General features: G+C 38.7%; 1 protein-coding gene across 1 annotated transcript; it reads right to left on the bottom strand.

The window, feature by feature from the left end:
- Positions 1-595: 595 nt before the first annotated feature.
- On the bottom strand, positions 596-14199 carry LOC128405449 (retinol dehydrogenase 7-like). Its single transcript, XM_053372115.1, has 4 exons — positions 13887-14199; positions 7403-7661; positions 2504-2661; positions 596-1241 (listed from the first exon to the last, which is right to left on the bottom strand). The coding sequence occupies exons 1-4, from the start codon at positions 14197-14199 to the stop codon at positions 1024-1026; spliced, it is 948 nt and encodes a 315-aa protein (XP_053228090.1). The 3' UTR covers positions 596-1023.
- Between the last annotated feature and the right edge of the window lie 1995 nt (positions 14200-16194).

Here is a 16194-nt window from a genome sequence, read left to right as displayed (position 1 = left end):
GGCCACAGCAGGCAAGGCAGTGTTCCCCATGTCCTTGGGGCAACAACGGAGGCTGCATACTCCCATATCAGCCTCTTAATTACCTCTTGTGAGCCGGAGAGATGGTATTGTCGGCCATCTTCCAATGCGCCCCTGGTGGCCCCCCCACCCCAATAGATCTTGCTCCCCGATTAGGTTTCTAGGGGAGCTCCAAAGCCCAGTACAGATCAGACATGGATCTGTCTTTCTAGCTTCTCCTGCTTTCTAGCTCAGCTACACCCCTGTTCTCTATCTACTGGCCAGGTGAGGAGGGGGGGAGGACACCATCACTTAGTTGTAGCTTTTGCAGGACGGCTCATTCTTTGGGGATAATGATCATGGTGCTTAAGTATCCAGCCATGGCCATTGTCTTGCAATTGCCTAGACAAAGGGAATGGTTTGGAAAACTTGTTCTCACGCTTTCTACTCCCACTGATACAGAAGCCCAAGAACCGGAAGGGGCCCAGGGCATCATGCAGTCTGACCCCTCAAACCTACATCAATATTCACTGGATTGATTTCTGTTCGGGTTAAGAACTTTGCTTCAGGATGAGAACTGAAATCATGCGGTGGTGGCGCAAGGGCAGCAGGAGGCCCCATTAGCTAAAGTGGTGCTTCAGGTTAAGAACAGTTTCAGGTTAAGAACGGACCTCCGGAACGAATTAAGTTCTTAACCAGAGATACCACTGTATGTCACTATATAGTGGATGTTTTTGATGTCTATAAAAAACACTGGAGCGATCCTACCACAATTTATTTTCTTTAATAAATGTGAATACTCATTCACTATAAATGTGAATACTCATTACTATTAGCCCTCTTTGCTTCCATGAAAATAAAATGCCAATTTTCTTGATCAATCTTGGATTGAACCTTCCTATGTTTCAAAGTAATATCTATTTATGAATGGAGGATCTATAATAGTAAGTTGCCTCTTGGTTCTTTACTTTGTTGTATTGTATGTTTTGATTATTCTATAGTCGCTATTTTAAAACAACAACAACCCTATATTGCTTGAGCTGGTTTAGGCCAAATGTGGCTCATCACAAAGTCAGCGATGGACGTTGGAAAGTAAGAGGCAGGAATGTACAAGAACTTTGCATCCCAGCCTGGAGAGTAGCGAGTGCGAGGGCAGCAGGATGTCAGGGCATGTTCTATGCAGTCGGTGACCAGGTGAAGGTTGTCGCTGCCAGCCTTTTGGAAATATTCACTTACTTTGCAACCTGTTTGTGAGAAACATGAAGCAAAAGAAACATTATCCTTGCAACAGCCTAGGTGGCACCTAGAATCTTTTGGAAGCTGAAGGTGTAGATTAGGTACATAAAATGATGTACCAATGGTATCTAACTCCAGTGAAATTATTTAGACTGTAGAAAGGTGTTTGAAATGTTTGTTGGAAGTGTGAAAAATATGCAGACCCATTTTGTCATGCTTGGTGGACTTGTAAAATTGCCAAGAAATATTGGATTCAAATACATACAATGATGCAAACATTTTAAAGTTTCACATTCAATTGCCATCGGAACTTTTCCAGCTAGGAATAATGGATAGACAATTAGAAAAAGACTGCAGAACATTATTTCAATACATGATCACAGTGGCAATACTCTTCTATGCACAAAGATTGAAAGATTCACCATTATCTACCATGAGGGAATGGATGTAAAAAATATTGGATTTAGCTGAGATGGTAAAGTTGACGTGTTTAATAAAAGAATAATCATTGTCACTATTTATTAAAGATTGGAAACGCCTTATACACTTTTTTGCATGAAAAAGAAAATGAACTTATGATATCTGGGTTTGAGGATTAATGGAAATATTGGTTTATAGAAAGTGGAATCATTGGGTGTCATCTTGGAGTGGATGTTTTGAATAATTTTCTATACATAGCTGCCACTATATATAGTTTCATAAAAAAAATTGAAAAAAGAAATTTCAGTCAGGGATGGCTCAGCCTGTCAATTTTAGATTCTGTTTCTCATTTCTTCAACCTTTCAGTTCAGTTCTCCACATTTCAGTTTGTGGTTTGAAAATTCTCACAAAATTTTACCAGCATTTTAGTGCCAATTTCTCTTAATATTTTTATATGCAATTTTCCACAAGAGGCACATTTTTGCAAGCAGTTTTCTCTAACACAGAGTATTCTTGTATGCTAGCTTCACTTTTGATACATACTTCCTATTGTTATAGATATAGCTAAGCCCTAGAAATTAATCAATACCAGGGTTTTGCTTAATTGGGATATGGATTAGACTTGGCGTGACTTTTGGGGGGAGTGCAGAGTTGTTGAGGGGGCAGACACCAGGCTTGTGTAACAGTATGTATTTTTCTACACATTACTGTTTGGGGAAAGTGCATTACTAAATTTACATGAGTCTGAATTTTGGTTCATGTGTTGTTTCGTTGATTCATGTGTTGTTTTGTTAAGTGTGAACTAGGTAGCTTTCATACCAAACTGAGTTTCTCCCCCAGGTCTACTCACATTGCTCAAAGTACTTCCGCCCATAGCATTCCTTGAGGTCAGAAGGTAACCGGCTCCATAAAGGTTCGTAGGACTCAGCTGATTTTGACTGTATGGGTGTCTTGAAAGTACCTGGTTCAACAATGCTGACTTTGATTCCAAAAGGATGGAGCTCTCTTCTGAATGAGGGAGGAAAAGTCAAGAAACATCATTTCCTGCTGAAGTCTAAAAAATAGTGGATTGTTTGACTGCTAGGAAAGGTCCCGGGCATGCAAAACAAATTAGGCACCTGGGGATTTTGGGGGAGCAGGGCTGCCAGGCCTGGCAGAGGGCAGAGTCAGCCAAGCTGGTGGTGCTGCAGCCTTGCGAGAGGGAGGGGTCCTCAGCAGGAGCGGGTGGGGTCTGCGCCAGGGTCACCCAGCCACCCAGGCCTGCCCTCTGCCTGCCTTCTTAGCTGGTTGCTCTACTCTCTCATCTTTCCTGTTTCCTGGCATGTGCCTGAGTGCTGCACACCTTGGCCATGTGCCAATTAGGGGGTGTTCTTTTCTGGACGGAAGCTTAATTTTTGCAAATTTCTTCCGTGAGGGGTCTTAAAAGTATGCGTTTGGGTTTGGGAAATTCAAATCTGCTGTTACTGTTTTGATTTGGCAACTTTTAGCTTGGTAAACCTACATTTGATTAAAAAGCACATCAGCTGCTCTCAGCAAATCATAGAATTTTTTTAAATATTTTTTTTTATTAAATTTTTCCATAATATCTCCAATCATACAATTTTCACATCACATATTTTAACCTATTGGACCTCCCTCAACTCCTCTGACAATCATCCATAATTAAATTTCTATCTTCGCATTCCTTAATTATAGTATCGCCTTTAAATACATTTTTCTATCCTCTTTTACATTTTTGCGATATTCCTTATTTTTTCACAAAGCTTCTTTAAAACACACTAGCGTTGTATTTTCCTCACACACAGTTTTCAAATAATCTCTGAATTTTCCCCAGTCCTCTAGAAACTTATGATCTCTTTGAAATCTGATTTTCCCTGTTAATTTGTCCAGTTCTGCATAGTCTGTTAGTTTTGCTCTCCATTCTTCCAAAGTTGGCAGTTCTTCTTGTTTCCACCTTTGGGCCATCAACATTCTCGCTGCTGTTATTGCGTACTGAAAGAGTTTACAGTCCCTCTTATTTATATCATTTTTAGTTATTCCCAGTAGGAAGGTCTCTGGTTTCTTTACAAAGCTATATTTCAGCATTTTCTTTAACTCATTGTATACCATTTCCCAGAACCCCTTCACTTTCTTGCACTCCCACCACATATGAATAAATGTACCCTCCTTCTCCCTACATTTCCAACATTTGTTACAAATTTTGTACATTTTTGCTAATTTAGCTGGTGTCATATACCATCTGTATACCATCTTCATTAGGTTTTCTTTTAACGTAGTACATGCTGTAAACTTCAAGTTTTCATTCCATATTTTTTGCCAATCTTCCAAATCTATACTATACCCTAAGTCTCTGGCCCATTGAATCATTACTGCTTTAACTTCCTCATCCATCGTGTGCCATTCCAGTAAAATTTTATACATTTTTGAAATTATCTTACAATCATTGTTAACAATTTCTGTTTGGAATTTCGAATCTTTTTCTTTATACCCTCTTTCTTTCACATCCTTTTTAAACATATCACTTATCTGATAATAGTGCAGCCAGTCAAATACATGTTCTTTTACTTGCTCATATGGTTTCAATCTCCATTTCCCATCTTCTTTTACCACCAAGTCTCCATAAGTAATCCAATTACTCCTCATATTAATTTTCTTGACTCCCATAACCTCTAATGGGGATAACCAATGTGGAACCCCCATTTCTAATATATTCTTATATCTGTCCCACACTTCAATTAACGATTTCCGGAAGATGTGGTTTTCAAACGATTTATAACCCTTTTTCTTCTCTTGCCATAAATACGCATGCCACCCAAATCTGTTATCGAAACCCTCCAGATCCAGTAATTTAGTATTTTTAAGTTTTATCCATTCTTTTATCCAGCAAAGACATGATGCCTCATAGTATAACTTTAAATCTGGCAGGGCAAAGCCTCCTCTTTCTTTTGCATCTGTTAGTAATTTATATTTAATTCTCGGCTTTTTGCCCTGCCAGATATATCTTGAAATCATTCTTTGCCATTCCTTAAAAATCATTACCCCTTTTAATATTGGGATCATCTGAAATAAAAATAACATCTTTGGGAGCACGTTCATCTTGACCATTGAGATTCTACCCCAAAAGGATAGTTTTAACCTTCCCCATCCCTCCAGATCTTTCTTAATTCCATTCCACACTGGAACATAATTATTTTGAAACAAGTCAATATTTTTTGGAGTTAACCATATTCCCAAATATTTAACCTTTTTAACAATTTCAATACCCATTTGTTGTTGCAGCACTTCAATCATTGTTTGATCCATATTTTTAATTATAATTTTAGTCTTTTTCCTATTTAACTTAAAACCTGCCACATCACCAAACTTTTCAATCTCCTCTAACACTTCAGTTGCACTGTTCATCGGATCTTCCACCATTATAACCAAATCATCGGCAAAGGCTTTGACTTTATATTCATTTTGGCCTACTGTCACCCCCTTTATCCTTTCATTTTTCCTGATTGAACTCAGAAAGACCTCCAAGACCATTATAAACAGCAAAGGTGAGAGCGGACAACCCTGTCTAGTACCTTTTGATATTTTAATTTCTTCTGTTATCACGTTATTTACTATCAATTTCGCCTTTTGTTCAGTATATATTGCCTTAATTCCATTAAAGAAATCATTCCCCATCTCCATATATTCTACATTTTTCAACATAAAGTCCCATGATACGTTGTCAAATGCCTTTTCGGCATCTACAAACATTAACATTGCTCGTCTCTCGTTCCTGGCTGTCAGATATTCCAAAATATTTATTATATTCCTCACATTGTCTCTCATCTGTCTGCCAGGAAGGAAACCCGCTTGATCCTCATGAATGATTACTTGTAAAACCTTTTTTAATCTCTTTGCCATTATTCCTGCAAAGATTTTGTAGTCCGTATTTACTAGGGAAATCGGTCTGTAATTCTCTACTTGTGTTTGGTCCGCGTCCTCTTTTGGAATAAAAGTTATAAATGCATCTTTCCATGTCTCAGGGATCTCTCTCTCTTTTAAGATGTTATTCATTACTTCTTTTAATGGTATCGTCAGAGCTGTTCTCAACTCTTTGTAATACCTTGCTGTAAACCCATCTGGTCCTGGGGATTTCCCGTTTTTCAATTCTGTTATTACCTCCTTAATCTCCTCGATATCAATCGGGGTGTTCAGCCTTTCTGTTGCTTCTGTCGGGATCTTTTGCACCTCTTTCTCTTTTAAATATCTTTCTATTTTCCTCATGCTGTTCTTTTCTTTATTCCTATACAGTTGTCTATAAAAATCCAAAAATCCTTTTCTAATACCTTTAGGACTAATTATCTCTTCTCCTTCCACATTGATTTTGTTTATTGTACTTTGTTCTTTCCTTTTCTTGATCTGCCAAGCAAGCCATTTTCCTGATTTGTTTGCAAATTCAAAGTTCTTTTGTCTTAATCTTTTAATATTCCATTCCACCTCTTTGTTTATTATCATTGCAAATTGAGTTTGCAGAGCCTTAATACTCTGTCTAATTCTTGTATTGTTTGGTTTTTTGATTAGCTTTTGTTCATTTTCCATAATTTGTTTTAAAATCTCTTTCTTTTCTTTTCTTTCTCTCTATTCTTCTTTTTGATTGAATTTTGTTGTATAAGAAACCCTCTCATTACTGCCTTGCTTGCGTCCCATACTATACTCATCTTCGTTCCTTTATTGCAGTTATCCACAAAATAATCATTCACTTTCTTCTGTACCTCTTGAACAAATTTTTGATCATCAAATAGGCATTCGTTCATTCTCCATCTGAATGTTCTTTCTTCAAAGCCTTTAAGTTCTAACTTAATTGGACTATGATCTGAAATTACTCTTGGTTCAATTTCCACTTGAATGATTCTTGGAGTTAATTCACTCGAAATCCAAATTTGATCAATTCTAGACATCGACTGATTTGGTTCTGAATAAAACGTGAATTGTTTTTCCAATGGGTATCTTAACCTCCAAATATCAATTAAATTGCAGTCTTTTACCATTTCGAAAAATGTTTTGGGTAGTTTACCTTCTTTTGTTCCACTGTCTCTCAATCTATCCAAGCTCTCTGGCAGGGACCCTGCAGCCCCTTGATGGCCCTGTGTGGATTCCGGCAGAGACAACAAGGTGGTGCAGGCAGATGGAGGAGGAGGCAGCAAGCCCTTCTGTAACCCAGCCTGCCCCTTCTGGTGCCCCCTCCCAGATGATCTACTGTTCTGAAGATGCTGTCATCTCTCAAAACACAACCAACCATCTTTGAGAACCAGCCACAACTTCTCCGTCCACCCTCACCGCATGGCGGGGAGGTAGTTAGCACGATGGTTTGGCACCTGTGCTGCCTGGGCTGCATCCTCATCTGGGGGTCTGGAGGGGGGCTGGCAGAGGTGATGGGTTCTCATCGGTGGTGGAGCAAATTCAATCAGATCTGTGGAGTCCAAGCATGCACCTTCCCCCTCCCATCTCATCTCAGGCTTGCATTTTGAAAAAACATATTTCCCCGCAGACCTGGAGATGAGCAAATGTATTTCAGGTCCAGTGTGGGCATAGCATGAGCTGGATCCTTATCTCTCAAACAGTGCAAATGTCTGCTTTTTGATCTGTGATTTAAGGTTCAGCCCTTGACAGCAGCCTGATTTCCCACCACCTGTTTTTTATTCCCTACACCTAGAGAAACACCACGTCACTAAACCAAACCAAACCAAAAGTAAGCTACAGAGCTTGTTTTTACCTCAGGGTGTCAGAGAAGGCTTCCACACCAAACTTTGATGGGCAGTAACCACCTCCAAAGCAGGCCAGTCGTCCATCCGTACTGGAGATGTTGATCACCCTCCCTCTGGCTCTCCTCACCAGCGGCAGCATGTGTAGTGTCACGTCAATCAACCCTAGCAGGTTGACATTGATCACCTTTGCAAAGTCATCTTTGGTCAGCCATTCGTTGGGACCTGATGGGACACCTATTCCCGCATTGTTCACCAAGCCCCAGAGCCCTGTGCAGGAAGAGACAGTTATTCTTTCCCAAAGGAAATGATATATAATGAACTGAAATGATATATAATGAATTTTTAAAATGTTTAAAATAACTTTGATAAAGAAACCAGAAACCTTTTTATTAGGAATTGTAGGTACCAAGATCCCAAAGGAACAGAAAAGACTTTTGATGTATGCAACGACAGCCGCATGGATGTTACTTGCCCAGAGATGGAATGAAGACAAAGACCTTACCAGAGAAGAATGGCAAACTTGAGACACCACTGTCAGCAGATGAAAACATTAGCAGGACTGCAATAACACTTGTAATACAGAAATTATTATGGATAAAATGGAGTGACATAAAATTTGGATGAGGAAATAATACGCAGTTGAAAAGGTTGATAATAGGGCCCATGGAGGGGAAGGGGGAAGTCTGAAGATTCAGAGAAATGTCTAAATGTGGATACGGAATTGGTATTGTTATAATCTTGTAAAAATCAAATAAAAATTATTTCAAAAGAAGAAGAAGAAGAGATAATTATTGTTCCATTTGGATGTATGCTAGATTTTGGAAGTGTGGATGTAGTATTATTCTTGTGGTCTATATTTTGGTTGATATGTATTCTAGGATTTGTTAAAGTTGCAAAACAACGAAGCACTGGATGGAGCAAGGGAGAAATTTCTGGAACAACATTGGGATATCAGCTCCGCCCAAGGCATGAAGAATAACAGCAACAACTGAGGTGGGGAGACATAACATCTTACAAGGACCGGAAGAAACACCACAGGCAGAAGAATTGCCGCACACAGGAAGAACAAGGATGTAGTTTGAGTTCCTCACTTGTAGTTTTATAAATCATTTAATGTGTCAACACGAATAGAAGTTATTAATATTGCAGTTGTTGTATAAGGGATTATTATTATGACTGGAATGTAATAGAAATTAATAAGATTTTGGAAGGCAGAAATAAAGAAAATAACAGAATCATCAAATTTAGCACACAGGGGGCCACTTTATCTAAATTATATAATTCGGCATTGGAACAATTGGTATTAATAATTGTATTATAAATTGGTATTGTTATAATGGGGCTATTATTGGATTGTAATTGAAAACCAATAAAAAAAAGTTGGGCAGTTCATCATAATTTCCCCAACTAGTATCAACAGGAAGCAATAAAATGGGCAATATTTGTTAAGAGGAAAGCTGTAATTAAAAGCATGGGAGTCCTCAAGCTTCTATTCACATCACTCTTTCAAAAACCCAAATTGAGAAAGACAACACAGAAAACACTGGACTGAAACAGACAACATGATTAGAAGGGACCGTTCGATAAAAGGTATACAGGTCGGAGCCAAACAATATAAATTGAAGGCATTTGCAGACGATTTGGTATTGACGGTACAGGAGCCAGAATCTAGTGTTAAAAGAGCTTTAGAATTGATCCAAGAATTTGGTCATGTGGCAGGATTTAAGTTGAACAAGTCAAAAACCAAAGTCCTTGAGAAAAATTTAACACCGATAGAGAAAGAAAGGTTTCAGAAGGAGACAGGGTTAACATTGGTAAAGAAAGTAAAATATCTAGGGGTTAATATGACTGCTAAAAACTTAAACTTATTCAAAGATAATTATGAGAAATGTTGGTCAGAAGTGAAAAAAGATCTAGAAATATGGTCAAATTTGAAGCTTTCCTTGTTAGGCCGAATTGCTGTTATAAAGATGAATGTATTGCCAAGAATGTTGTTTTTGTTTCAATCATTACAGATTTTGGACAAAATGGACTGTTTCAAGAAGTGGCAGAAAGATATTTCCAGATTTGTCTGGCAGGGCAAGAAGCCCAGAATAAAATTTAAAATATTAACTGATGCAAAGGAAAGAGGTGGATTTGCCCTGCCAGACCTTAAACTTTATTATGAATCAGCAGCATTTTGCTGGTTGAAAGAATGGCTGCTTCTTGAGAACACTGACATTTTGGATTTGGAAGGTTTTAATAATGTTTTTGGGTGGCATGCATATTTGTGGTATGACAAGGTTAAAGCTCATAAAGCATTCAATAATCATATTGTCAGAAAAGCATTGTTTAATGTCTGGACAAGATACAAAGACTTACTTGAGAACAAAACCCCAAGGTGGTTGTCACCAATGGAAGCAAAGGCTCAGAAAAAGCTCAATATGGAGGCCAAATGGCCAAAATATTGGGAAATTTTGGAGCAGGAAGGAGATAAATTGAAATTGCAGAGTTTTGAGAAATTAAAAGATAAAGTGCGAGACTGGCTTCGTTATTATCAATTAAGGGAAGCTTATAATTTGGATTAAAAAACCGGCTTCCAGGTGGAGAAATCGAAATTGGAAACAGAATTGTTAGAGCCAAAAACAAAGATACTTTCAAGAATGTATAACTTGCTGTTGAAATGGAACACCCAAGATGAAACGGTTAAATCTGCTATGATTAAATGGGCACAGGATGTTGGACATAACATTATATTTGCTGAGTGGGAACGGTTGTGGACCACTGGTATGAAATTTACGGCATGTAATGCCCTAAGAGAGAATATTATGAAAATGATATATAGGTGGTACATGACACCAGTCAAGCTAGCAAAAATATACCATTTGCCTGATAATAAATGTTGGAAATGTAAAGAAAATGAAGGTACATTCTTTCACCTTTGGTGGACATGCCCAAGGATAAAGGCTTTCTGGGAAATGATATATAATGAAATGAAAAAGGTATTTAAATATACCTTCTTGAAGAAACCAGAGGCCTTTCTTCTGGGCATAGTCGGCCAACAGGTGCCAAAGAAGGATAGAACTTTCTTTATGTATGCTACAACAGCAGCAAGAATACTCGTGGCAAAGTATTGGAAGACACAAGATTTACCCACTCTGGAAGAATGGCAGATGAAAGTGATGGACTATATGGAGTTGGCGGAAATGACTGGCAGAATCTGTGACCAGGGAGAAGAGTTGGTGGAAGAAGATTGGAAGAAATTCAAAGACTACTTGCAGAAATACTGTAAAATTAATGAATGTTAAAGTGATGTCGGACTGGACCTAAGTGGACTTAGTAATAAGATCAGTAAGAATATGTAAAAATGGTTTGATAATTGGTTAAAGTATAAAGATGTAAATTTGTTCAAACATTGAGTTAAATTAAAAAAAAAAAGAGGGGTAAGGATTTGCTGAATTAATGATGTGATTGGGAATACAAAAAAGGGAGGTATGAGGAGGTCAAAGAAACAAGCTAATGAGAATTCTGAAAAATGTGAAAAATTGATTTGTTTTTTTAATTATTTTTTTTGTGTGTGTGTGTTGTTATGTGTTTTAGTCATTTATTGTTGTATTTTTCGTAATTTTTTTTGTATGTTCTTTTTTGTTACGACTTTTCTGTTTTGTTTCTTAAAAAATCTTAATAAATATCTTATAAAAAAAAAGAAAGAAACAGACAATTTTGACCAACAAATATTTATCTCTGGAGATATATCGAGAGAGAGAGAGAAAGAGAGAGTTCAGTATGCGTCCCTGCTCTTGCATTTGATCTTAGTATTGCTGGAGAGCCAATATTTCCCCAGGGATTCACACAGTTTTAAAAGGAAGGCCAACCAGTGACCTCTGGGGGCCATTTTGGGAGGCCTTTACATGAAATTTAGCAAAGAGCATGAAGGCTTATCCAAAGTAGATCTGTTGGATAAAACTAATCCAGTTGACCTAGTGTACTTAGACTGCCAACTCCTGAATAAGCTGAGCAGTCATGAAACTGGTTAAGAAGCAGGACACAGAGTAGAGGAATAAATGGAATATCTAGATGGGGAGATGTAGAAACTGGAGTTCTCCAAAGATCAGTGTTGGGACCTCACCCAATGAGCAGTATGCCAAGTGGAGATTTGAACCCAGGTCTCCTAGGTCCTAGTCTGAAACTCTAACCACTGCACCACACTGCTTCTCATTCTCCAACACTAGAACTCATGGACATCTAATGAATGTTGGAAGGTCCAGGACAGCTAATAGAAAGTACTTCTCTTAATTAAAATATAGATCTAACAGCCACAGGAGATAGGGATGCCCACCCACTTGGATGGTTTTAAAAGTGGATTGGACAGCCAAGACAGGAAGGGAGAGTGCGCTTGATTGCTGCTTTCGAGAAGTCATCTGCTGGTAACTGAATGGTGGCTGAGAAGAGACATTGGTCTGATCCAGAAGGTTATACCTTCCATATTCTCTGCTCTGGGCTCCCCAAACACATTTAAATGGGAAGCATCTTAAAAGATATTGCAATATAACTGCTCTGGTCCCTTCTTCTCCCAAGTATTTCCCCCCATCTAAATTGCCTCCTTTCCCACCTGCCATGAGGAGGAAAAATTCAGTGTAGATCAGCCAAATGACTCCAGAGGCTTCTCCTACACTGCAAATGCTGGCTGATCAGTTTGAGGTCCTGCAGCTGCTTGTCAGTTAAAATTAAAATCTTGCAACACTGATTATGATATCTTGCATCTGTGCTTTTAGAATCAGGTTGATCATTTTTAATTAAATTTTTTAAAATTAAAATTAAAATCTTGCAGCATTGATTATGGTCTCTTGTATCTGTGGACATTATCAGACAGGAACATTTATCTTCATACATAATGAAGTTTCACTGTGTGACTTCACAGAACAAGCTGCTGTCAAAGGCATAAAGCAATAATCTTTAGAACTAGAATTACTTGAACCTAAGACGAAAGTGCTTTCAAGAATGTACAACTTGCTGCTTAAATGGAATACTCAAGATGAGACAGTCAAATCAGCCATGATAAAATGGGCACAAGATATTGGATACAACATTATGTTTGAGGACTGGGAAAGGTTATGGACCACCGGTATGAAATTTACGGCATGTAGTGCCTTAAAGGAAAATATTATGAAAATGATGTACAGGTGGTACATGACCCCAGTCAAACTTGCAAAGATATACCATTTGTCTGATAATAAATGTTGGAAATGTAAGGAGGCTGAAGGAACTTTTTACCACCTCTGGTGGACATGCCCGAGGGTGAAGGCCTTCTGGGAAATGATTTATAACGAGTTGAAAAAGGTATTTAAGTATACCTTTCAGAAGAAACCAGAGGCCTTCCTCTTGGGCATTGTGGGCCAGAGGATACCTAAGAAAGACAGAACCTTCTTTCTATATGCAACGACTGCAGCAAGAATTCTCATAGCTAAATACTGGAAGGCACAGGAGCTACCCACACTGGAAGAATGGCACACACAACTGATGGACTATATGCAACTAGCCGAAATGACTGGCAGAATCCGAGACCTGGGAGAAGAGGCTGCGGAAGAGGATTGGAAAAAATTTAAGGACTATTTACAAAAACATTATAAGATATATGAATGTTAAAAATTTGCTAAGGTTTGAGGTAAATATGCTTCAGTATTGAAATTCGGAGTTGATAGAAACAAAGTTAATGATTGAGAAAAGTTTTAATTTCAGAGTGAATAATTAGATGAAAATACAAAAACACAGGAAACAAGGTATTAATTTGCTGTTTATATTTATTATAAAGAATGCAGGGATGGAGGAGATGGGGAAGTCCAGTGGATGATGAAAAAAAAAAAAAAAGACTTCGAAAAATGAATTTTTTCTTGTTTAATTTCTTTTTCTTTCTGTAAAACCGCTTTTGTTGTGTTATTGATGATGGATTTAGATTCTGGAAAAAAGCAATAAAAAAATTTATAAAAAAAAAAAACATAAAGCAATAATCTTTCAGGTTATTTGGCAATCCTAGCAGCTCTTGACAGAGGCTGAATTAAGGAGACCCCATGGAATTCCTTCCCCATTCATTGCCTTATTGATTTTACTTGTTTCTAATACTTTTTAAAATGGTCATACTTTTTATTTTTTATATACAGTGGTACCTCGGGTTACATATGCTTCAGCTTATATATGCTTCAGGTAACAGACTCCACTTACCCAGAAATAGTACCTCATGTTAAGAACTTTGCTTCAGGATGAGAACAGAAATTGTGCTCCGGCGGTGCAGCGGCAGCAGGAGGCCCCATTAGCTAAAGTGGTGCTTCAGGTTAAGAACAGTTTCAGGTTAAGAACAGACCTCTGGAACGAATTAGGTACTTAACACGAGGTACCACTGTATTGGGAGTCACTCAGGTCACATTTTGTGGGAAAGTGGAGTAAAGATAAGCAGATGATGATACAAATAATCCCTGGCCTGATCCAGAGCATGGAAACAACACAACAAAAAGCTACCTTTGTTCCCCACTTGTTCTTTCACCCACTCCGTCGCTGCCGCAACGCTCTCTGTACTGGTGACATCCAGAATGGTGGTTTTCAAGCGCTCTGAGGTGGCCTTGCCCAGCTGCTCTGCCCCCTTCTGTGTGGTACAGGTTGCCAACACCCGCAGACCCCGGGCATCCAGATGCCTGGCAAGGTGGTTCCCAAAGCCAGAGGAACAGCCCGTGATGAAGACATATTTCTCCGTCAGGTTCTCCACCGTCTGTCTCTCCTGGTACCATCGGTGAAGGAAGTAAAGCCCCAGCAGGGCAGCCAGGTGGAGCCACATGGCTGAAACCAGCAGGCAATAAGCTTGCAAGAGTGGGGCACACAGGGACCTAGCAAGCCTTGGAGAAACCAAATCCCAACCCCTGCTCCACCATGAAGCTCGCTGCTCTATTTATCCTCCCTCGCAGTGTTATTGAGGGCATCAGAGGTAGAAGCAGAGAAGAAATCTGAAATCTGAAACTGGTACATGCCCCCAGCCAATGGGAAAAGCTCACTGCTCTATTTAGCCTCCCTCGCAGTGTTATTGAGGGGAAGGAGAAATGAAGCAATGAGCTGCTTGCAGCAGAGGCAAGCTAAAACAAGTATAAACAATAGCTCTAGCTAGCTGCTTATTCACTGAACAACCAAATGAAGAGGAACAGTATGATCCTATAAATATCTAGACATAAGCAACACTAAGCTCAGATATTGTGCAAGCCCAGCATTAGCATCCAACAGGTCATATGCCTTATTTTGCCATCACTGCATCACATATTGCTCAAGGTCCAATCCCCAATTTGTTTTGTTTGTTAATTTTATTTTTCGAGTTTTCAGTTTTACAAAAGATCTGAAATGCAGTACATCTTCAGAAATAAAAACATAATTTGATTTCCCTCCTCCCCTTCTGTTTCATCTTCTGGTTTCACTTTTATCACTGCATTTCCCCTATAGTTCCTTATAATTGTTACTGTCTGGTTTCCAAATAAGTTATTATTTAACTTCTTGTGTTGTGTTCTTCCTGCTAATGTAGTTAAATGTTTGCAAATATTTTTTAAATAATCCACGTATTTCCCCCATTCTTTAGTGATTCTTTACTGACCTGATTTTTAAACACATATGACATATTTTGTCATGTGATGAACTGGAGAATACAATGAGAAGTACAAGATCAAGAGATGTTTTTCCAATTTAAGCAAATCAATTGTGCACATCAGGAAATATAGCTCCACTTTTTGCTTTCTTTCTTGCCCTCTCTCTTTCTCCATTTATAAGAAGCCCATAAAAGTGTCTTTTTATATTCATAAGAAAAATGTGTGTGTGTTTGTGTGTAGATGTGTGTACACACCACACACACACAGAAGGGCAAACGTACTTGTATTTCTCCTCTTTTTTCTGAATTTAATGAGCAAATATTCCATGCCCAGCCTAACTGGAAGCATCTGTTCCCTCCTACTACCACCTAGAGGGCATCAGAGGTAGAAGCAGAGAAGAAATCTGAATTCTGAAACTGGTACATGCCCCCAGCCAATGGGACCTCACCCAATGAGCAGTATGCCAAGTGGAGATTTGAACCCAGGTCTCCTAGGTCCTAGTCTGAAACTCTAACCACTGCACCACACTGCTTCTCATTCTCCAACACTAGAACTCATGGACATCTAATGAATGTTGGAAGGTCCAGGACAGCTAATAGAAAGTACTTCTCTTAATTAAAATATAGATCTAACAGCCACAGGAGATAGGGATGCCCACCCACTTGGATGGTTTTAAAAGTGGATTGGACAGCCAAGACAGGAAGGGAGAGTGCGCTTGATTGCTGCTTTCGAGAAGTCATCTGCTGGTAACTGAATGGTGGCTGAGAAGAGACATTGGTCTGATCCAGAAGGTTATACCTTCCATATTCTCTGCTCTGGGCTCCCCAAACACATTTAAATGGGAAGCATCTTAAAAGATATTGCAATATAACTGCTCTGGTCCCTTCTTCTCCCAAGTATTTCCCCCCATCTAAATTGCCTCCTTTCCCACCTGCCATGAGGAGGAAAAATTCAGTGTAGATCAGCCAAATGACTCCAGAGGCTTCTCCTACACTGCAAATGCTGGCTGATCAGTTTGAGGTCCTGCAGCTGCTTGTCAGTTAAAATTAAAATCTTGCAACACTGATTATGATATCTTGCATCTGTGCTTTTAGAATCAGGTTGATCATTTTTAATTAAATTTTTTAAAATTAAAATTAAAATCTTGCAGCATTGATTATGGTCTCTTGTATCTGTGGACATTATCAGACAGGAACATTTATCTT

This window comes from Podarcis raffonei, chromosome 2 (assembly GCF_027172205.1).
Source record: "Podarcis raffonei isolate rPodRaf1 chromosome 2, rPodRaf1.pri, whole genome shotgun sequence".
In the NCBI taxonomy this organism is placed as follows: Eukaryota; Metazoa; Chordata; class Lepidosauria; order Squamata; family Lacertidae; genus Podarcis; species Podarcis raffonei.
This window is presented reverse-complemented; position numbering and strand designations above follow the sequence as displayed.